Genomic DNA, 8589 nt, shown 5'->3' with positions numbered 1-8589 from the left:
ACTATCCTTGAATTATTGTGTCAAAAGAACAATATAATGGCAAACACATCTCACTTCATTCATTGTCTCACAACACTGTCATACTAAAGATATGATTATCAAAGCTCATTAGAAACTGAAACTTGCACATTTGTTGCTTCACTTATGATTGCACATCATTCACACACAATTCACAACAATACATTGCTCAATTCACACATCTGCACTTCCATTTATACAATATTATTCATTGAAATCCTCAACCAGGTCAGTGACAAATATAACATACATGAATTACCTAAAGTTAGCCACCCAAACCAAAAACATACAATGCAGTCTACTCTAGGAGATAAAGGAGACCCAAATGCATCACAACACGTCTTCCTAAGTTGATTCTAATGAGCCACACACACTATAAAATCCTTCAAAGTCAATATCAAACATAATGTGTGGGAAAACAATGAAGAACATTGACTAGTTGGCCCAAAAACCATCACCCAATGCAAATTACTCAATGCAGATCTACACATGCCATGGTGAGACCCATATAAACACTCTAACTCAACCTCAAAAGCATATCTAGACCAAAAGAGTGTGATCCAAATAAGATAAGCCAACTTAGTCAGTCAGAGACTCACACAACTGACAACACCAAACACAAAACAACATAACTTCACTTTCTAATCAAACCAACACTAGAAATCTAAGTTAGAACACTGCACGAACCATATGAACATGTCCTCCATTTTGTATCACTTGAATCAACATAGTGGAGCAATGCAAAGCATTCTCTAGACTAGTCCTAATAGACAACCTCACTGTTAGCAAATCACAAAAACCAACTACATCATCTGAGCAAATGAGGGCCCAAAAACATGATAGTGCAACATCCATAGCATGTAGACATTATATTCAAAACCACAAGCCATCATCACCAAGAACTAGAGGAATGTAGACAATTTCTTCCATAAGGACATTAAATACTATCTCTTTCATATTGTAACTTCCACTACTATAGACTTCTAGAAACACCTCTACTTACTTATTGTAACCACTTGACAACATAACAACAACTAAACACACATTTACAAACCATAAACAGTATATGCACAACTTAACAAGTTTGAAATCAATGACAACATAACTCAAGTTTCCAAAAGGGTATAGTATTTTCATTGGAAATGACAACTTTCACATACCACTCCAAAGAAGAAAAGTTATAGAAACAAAAATCCATCTTCAAATTATGAAAAAAATTATTAAGCATAGGAAATAGGTAAGAGGGGAATGTTTTGAAGTGTCCCTATAAAGTGACATACATCATGAGAACTTGAACATTTGTTTTCCAAACCCCCAAGACATTCTTTGTATTGAACCTATTCTATACATGACTGATCTTCTCACTCGTTTGTAGGAACCTTTTCATATTCTCTGATAATCTCCTTTTGTCTTTCTTAGGAACTTGGCACCTTCAAGAAGAAGGCCTATGGTATCTATAATAAGCTCAAGAATAACCCAAAAGGAGAGGACCCTTACATTCATAGAGTCATCCTTCTAGGAATTTGTGAAGTTGATTGAGAGGATTGAATTGTAACCATTTGTAACCATTCATGGCCTCAATAAATGATGTTAGGTTTCCTTTTTGAAGAATAGACTAGCATTCTGAGTCATTCTTAATAACATCAAAATTCTTGGGCTCCACTTGAACAATATCACCTTCCATAGAAAATAGGGAAAGAATAGCAATTAAGCATACAAAGGGTGTAGAGTTGTAGAAAATCAAGAGACTTCTAAAATAAACAAAATAAACTAGATGATCAATGAAAGTGTACTTACCACTATGAGTCAAGAGAGAGATTAGTTCATCCTTATATGAAAAGAATGATTAGGAGGCTTACAATTCATGTGGGACATCTTTTTATGGGAGATTTTGTTCCTTCCCTTGACATTAGAGGCTATGCAATTTATTCATCATTGGTCATAAAAGAATTTAGAGGCTTTAGGACTAAATTAAAAAATGTCCAAACTTTAATAGTTTGGATATATGACCCAAGTTTACCAACAAGTTAATGGACGTGTTACCCTCTTGAAAAGTGTTCTTTTATTTGCAACGATCAAAGTTAATTATGTATTGATGAGATTCCTCAGTTAGGTCCTAGAGAAACCAACTAGGAGTGGCATTACCTAGCAAAATCATGATGGTATTTTTGGAGTCTCCTCCAAATAACAAATTTCTAAATCTGCTTTCTTTAGCCAATCAAATCTCGTGATAGGAAACTATCATTGTAGTGATGTTAGAAGTTTGAAAACCCAATTTAGCAAAGATCATAGTATCTAGGTATTATCCCTTAAAATGCCACCCATATCCTCCTAGCCCAAGTTCCCTTTCGTGGAACCATATTCAAACTTAAGTTTAAACCATCCAAAGTCAATGGGGCCATATTTAAGGTCAGCATTAGCATAATTATTTGATATAAATTTTATAACACTTATAGTACAATATAGAAAAAAAATTAATCATATTAAACTAACAATTATTGTTAGCTTTAGCTTCAAAATTTTATATTACTAGTTTAATATTAAAATTTGTTTGCATATTGCAAACTTAAAAAATTGAGGCAATCTAGTTATTTAGTACCCATGACTCTTAAAACAAGAAAAAATTGCCCTAAAAAAGCCATAGTTTATATACATATTTATGTTTTATTTTATCATGTGATCATTTATTAAATTTTTATGTTATAATTATTTTTTAATCTAGAATACTTATCAGTTAATTTATTAATGATATCAAGTTTCCACAATCCCAAGTGATTTATTACAAATGATTTTGGATTAGATTGTGTAGACTTTTTTTGCATCAACTTTTGGATCACAATCTATGATTGATGATGGATCATGGAGTGTGATCTGAAATGTTGATGCAAAAAAATTCTATACAATCTAATCTGGAAACATTTGTAATAAATTAATTTATTTTTATAATATTGTAAGACAAATATATAAAAAATTAGTAATATTTCTAATTAACTCTTGATTTTTAATATATAATATTGGTTGTGAATTATTATTTTTTCAATATTCATATAATCTATTTATTATAATTTTCACTTTATTAATTTTTTATTTTTATTTTTATTCAAACTTTATATTCTTTTTTCTCAATTTATATTATTTAATATTAAAATTATATTAACATATTATTCTTGTATTTTAAATATTTATTAATATCATCTTTTATGTCTTTGATCAAGATAATGTTTTATAATTAAAATTGTCTCTTTATTATATTTAAAAATATATATTGTTATAATTTATTGATATTTTAATTCCTTTTAATAATTTAATTTTTATTGATTGAGTTTTCTATTTATATGTTAAGAGGCATGTTGTGATGGTTAAGTTGATGTTTTGTTATTTTTGCGCATTCAGATTTTGTTGAGTGTCTTTGTTGAATGTTTAAATAGAGATAAGCTCCCCTATTTGTGACCTTACTGATTTATATCAATAAATCCATAGAAAAATGTTATAATATATATTTCTTAAAACTACTCATTTTGGAGAGCTCTACTAGGGTTTGAGGTTGCGTGTTTCATCTTGTTTGTTTCAGACTGCATTTACTGTGGGCTTTTTGTGTTTATTATGGCTCCAGCCAACTTTAGCCCAGCAGTTGATGCTAGTGCTAGAGTTGCTGCTACGGACACTCATAGCGCCACTGAGAAAATGCCCTCACAAGTTTGTGCTGAAAGTGTTTCACGAGGTATGTCCTCGCCTGATGTTGTACTTCCTATTCAAGATTTTGACAATGCCGGTGTCTGGCTTGAAAAATGTACTTTGATAGGATTTTTTGTGGGTAGGATCCCTCCTGAAAGCACGCTTCATGATTGGGTCACCAAAGTCTGGTCTCCTCATGGAGTTAGGCTTGATGGTGTCCAAAGTCTTATGAAAGGATTTTTTTTGTTTCGCTTTTCAAACCCTTTCCATGTAGAGGCTATTCTCTCCCATGGTTCATGGACTGTTAGGTCATCCCTTTTGGTCTTCTAGTGTTGGTCTCGCAATTTTTCTGTCTTAGATGACAAAAAACTATGAGTCTCAGTCTGGGTTGAGTTCCTCGGTCTTCCTTTGCCTTGTTGGCCTTTCATGCAAACCATTGCTCAGTCTATTGGCAAAGTTGTCTGCCTCGAGCCAGACCATTTTTTTAATGCTTGCCCTCAAAAGAGGGTATGTGATGAGGTCAATCTTTCTCATGACTTGAAAGAGACTGTTGATATTAAAGTGGGTGGTAACACCTTCAACCAGAAGGTGCTTTATTTGAACCTTCCCAACACTTGTTATCAATGCCAGTTAACGGATCACAAGATCAGGGATTGTCCTTCAAAAACTCCAAAATTGAAACCCCTTGTTAAGGATTCTAGCTCTCGTCCAGTGGAGGGAGCCAAGAAGGATGAATGGACCACTGTGGTTCGTAAAGGAAAAACCCCTACGGTTTCGGCCCAAAAGATTCCCATTGGTTCCAGTTCTCAACCGATGACAAATCCTCTTGTGTTGTCTCCATCCTCCCAGGCGGCTCTCACTCCAGTTTCAAACCCTGCTCAACAGGGGAATGCTTCTTATAAGGGTGTTGCTTGCCCTCCTTGGGTGCACAATCCTTAGGCCATGTCTGCAATTTCTTCTCCAAACTCTCTACACCATTCTTGCAGCCCTTTAGGGCATGCTAAGATTGTAGATGGTGGTTCAGAAAAATGACGCGTCATCTCCAATGGGGACTCAGATTTTTTCCGCAATAGCTTCTCCTCTCTTGGGGACGAGGAAGATATGTTGGTTTTGTCATGAATTACATCTCATGGAATGTTCGAGGTCTCACAAACCTCGCCAGAAAGTATTTTGTTCGAGATGTTTGTCAATGTTTTGTAGGCCTAGATGTTCTTTGCCTCTAGGAAGTTAAAATTGCAGGTTTCATGCTAAATGTTGCATGTTGTGTTATTTGGCCAGATTGCCTTATTTTTTCTTCCTAGCATGAAAATGGTCGAGGGTGAGTTGTCACTCTCCTTTCACCTCAGTGGTGAACTACAATTATTTCTCATGGGGTTGATCCCATGCAGTGCATCATTTGGGTTTTTCTTTCAATCGATAATCATTCTGTTGGGATCGTTAATGTTTATGATCCCAATGATTTGGTTGAATGATCTTACCTATGTAAATGGATCACAAATAATCTTCCACCTGCCACTCGGGTCATGTGTGGGGATTTCAATTTGGTTGAGGTGGCTTCAGATAAGGATGGTTTTTTTCCTTTTTGGTGGATAGCTGGAGAGCGGGAAGCTTGGTACTATATGCATAATAAATTGGGTCTTTTTGAACCCAACACCAACCACCACTATCCTAGTGGGGTCTGACACACTTGGTCGAATTTCAGAGTTGGCTCTAACAGAATTCTTAAAAGGCTTGATCATGCTATGATATTTGCGCAATCTTTTTTTTTTCTTTTCTGAAGATCATTATCTGCCCATCACTCCTCTTGTTGATGTGACGCTATCAGACCACTTCCCCATAAATTTTAGTATTGAATGGCAGACAGCTAGGCAGCATCCTTCCAAAATGTAATTCTACCTCAACATGTCTCTTCTGCGCCACCAATCCATGATGGCCCACATTCAAAGAGTGTGGAATCTCGAGCCAAAGCCTCGTCATCACACTAGTTGGATTGTGTGGTGGCATGACGCCATTTCCTGCTCTGCGAGGTTTTTGCGCATTTATGGTAGGTAACTTTCCATCTACCACAAGCAGTCGTATGATGTGACCACCAAAGCTCTATGTGCTGCCACAAAAGCTTTGTCTTTGAATCCCTTTGATTCTACCCTGCAACTCCATTTAGCCTAGCTCCACCATCAGAAGCAAGTCACGGATAGTCACTCTACCAGAGGAGTGCAAATCAAAGCCAGATTGCACTAGCTTAAAGTGGGCAATAGAGCTTCTAAGGAGTTTTTCTTGGCTCTATGTGCCCATCATACCTCTATTGGGATTAAGAAAATTAGAGAGGGACGGGCTCTTCTCACCGAGCTGCCTGACATATTGCAAGCCTTTGTCCATCATTATGAGAAGGTGTTCACAACATAGGGAGATTCTTCGGCCAGAACCCAAGCCTTACAAGATTGCTTAGTTATTTTTCCCAAGTGGATATCTAATTTGCAACAAGCCTTTTGTGATCTCTTACTGACCATTGATGATCTCAAAGAAACCACTTTTTCTATGGCAGGTGACAAAGTCCCAGGCTATGATGGCTTCCCTTGTGAATTCTAGACAGCTCTTTGACCTTGTGTTGGTCCTAACCTTCATAAAGTCTATCTAGAAGCTTTTCATTCCCGCTCCTTGGGAAAAATGATTAATCAGGCAAACATCAATTTTATCCCTAAGGCTGGGGACCCAGAGGACATTTGCAATTGGTGGCCTATCACCATGCTTAATGTCTCTTATAAGATCATTGCCAAAGCTTTGGCTGTTAAGATTCGACATCTTCTTCCACTTTTTGTTCGCCCAGAACAAACTGGATTTATTAAATCTAGATTTATTCTAGACAATATTATTGATGTTTGGGAAGCAATGGATTGGGCCAAACACTCTCAACAACAGGCAATCTTTCTCAAGATTGACTTCGCTAAAGTGTATGATCGCATTGAGTGGCCTTTTATCTTGGCTATGCTCAAAGCCCTTGGCTTTGGTCCCCAGTTCATCCAATCTGTTTAGATGTTATTTGGAGATGCCTCAGCTTGCATCACCATTAATGGTCAGAAGTCTAAGGCTTTTGGCCTTTTCAGATCCATTTGCCAGGGGTGCCCTCTGGCTCCTTCTTTATATGTTCTTGCAGCGGAAGGGTTTGGCTACTTACTTGCTAATGCTATCATTGTTGGGCATGTCAGTGGTATCTCCCTGCCTGAGTCACCTTCCCAACTTGTCAATGGCCACTTTGTAGGTGATTCCTTTCTCACTCTCATTGAGGATGAAGATAATGTACAGTCTTCTCTTCAATGTCTTAACACTTTTTTCTTGGCTTCTGATTCAGCCATTCAGTGGCACAAGATGCAATGTTACGGATAGTCCTTTCTTCTTGCTCTGCCATGGATCCTTCAGTATGACTAGAAATGGCTCCATCATGGCAAAATATTTCACTTTCTGGGCATTCCTTTTGCCTTCCAAGCTTTGCATTTGGATCTCTAGCAGGTGGTCTTAGCCAGAATCGAGAAAAAGCTTGCCTACTGGATCACCAAGCCTCTCTCTTTGGCTAGTAAATTCCAATTCTATTCTAAAGTGTTGGTTACCACCCATGTTTACTATTCTTCATGTTGGGCTCCTTCAAAGGCCTCTTACATGAAGTTGGAAAGACTTCTGCTGGCCTTTCTTTGGGCCTCTGGGTCTAACCATCATGGTTTTCACAGGGTTGCTTGGGAGACAAGGAGTCCAGAGGTCTCGGCCTTATTTCTACCTAGAACCAAGAGCTAACCTTATGTGCTAAATGGGTTATCAGAGCCTTATTTGGTGATGAGGCTTGGAAAATTCTTCTCCAACATTGCATTTCTTCAGGCTTTCCTTCCAAAAGGCCAGCCTAAAAAGGGATTGGTTTGAAAATCTTGCTCACCATGAAAGACCCTATTTAGATACAGGGTACTTTTATGGTCAAAAGTATCTGGCATGCTTGGGAAGCTATCAAGCCTTGGTTACAATGGGTCGGCGATGGCTTTCGGGATGACTTATCCATGAATCAGCACAACCTTTGGTGGTCCCCTCTTTTTCAGGTGCAAGGGTTACCTTTGGCCAAGATTCAGGGTGTTAGTGCTCTACACTTTCACAAGCGTGACATTCGCACACCTAAGGATATTTTTTCCAGATCTACTATGAGCCTCTGGTCTTGGGATGACCTCCAAGTCCAGTTTCATTTGTCTCGGCTAGATCGACAGACTTATGACCTTCTGGTCTCGGCCCCTCCCTCAAATTTACTTCATAAGCTCGGTATTTGGTCTATTAGACCTTGGTGGAAAGACTAGAAGTGGTATCCTTGGACTCCTTTTACCAACTACAAACCCAAAATGGGTTATCTCCAGTTGGTTCTTCACTTGCCTATGGTTCATACTCTCAATTAGTGGTGGCACTTGTAGTATTCCCAGACTACCTGGAAATTCAGGTTTTGGTTGTCTGGTTCGCCATCAGCGAACCTAAGATTGCACACTTTTCTTGGTGTGTTCTCTTTCAAGGTTTGCCTTTGGATTCCAAACTCAAGCATTTGGGAGTGCCTGATCCTCATTGCCCTTTTTGTAGTCACCCAGAAACTTTTATGTACATCTTTTGGCTCTATAGAAGAGCTCAATAGTATTGGAGCTGGATTCATGTCTTTTTTCGACCTAAGCCATTTTCCTGGCACATGGCTCTTCTAGGTGAGTCACCTAGAATCCCCTTTAAGTTCTCCCAAACATGGCATGCTTTCAGAATGGAGATCCTTTTCTCTCTTTGGAAGGATAGAAATGTTGTTATTTTTTCTCATAGCTGCTTGGATATTAACATTTCGCTTTATGCTAAAGCTTGCATTTGTAACAATGTTTTAATGCAGATTCAGGTACA

At 37.7% G+C, this 8589-nt stretch overlaps 1 protein-coding gene across 1 annotated transcript; it reads left to right on the top strand.

Annotated features, from left to right (window-relative positions):
- Positions 1-6723: 6723 nt before the first annotated feature.
- Positions 6724-7074, top strand: LOC131874275 (uncharacterized). The gene has a single exon (XM_059217567.1). It carries the CDS (start codon positions 6724-6726, stop codon positions 7072-7074), a length of 351 nt encoding a protein of 116 aa, XP_059073550.1.
- The last annotated feature ends 1515 nt before the right edge of the window (positions 7075-8589 follow it).

The sequence above is a fragment of the Cryptomeria japonica genome, chromosome 3 (genome assembly GCF_030272615.1).
Source record: "Cryptomeria japonica chromosome 3, Sugi_1.0, whole genome shotgun sequence".
Taxonomy (NCBI): Eukaryota; Viridiplantae; Streptophyta; class Pinopsida; order Cupressales; family Cupressaceae; genus Cryptomeria; species Cryptomeria japonica.
This window is presented reverse-complemented; position numbering and strand designations above follow the sequence as displayed.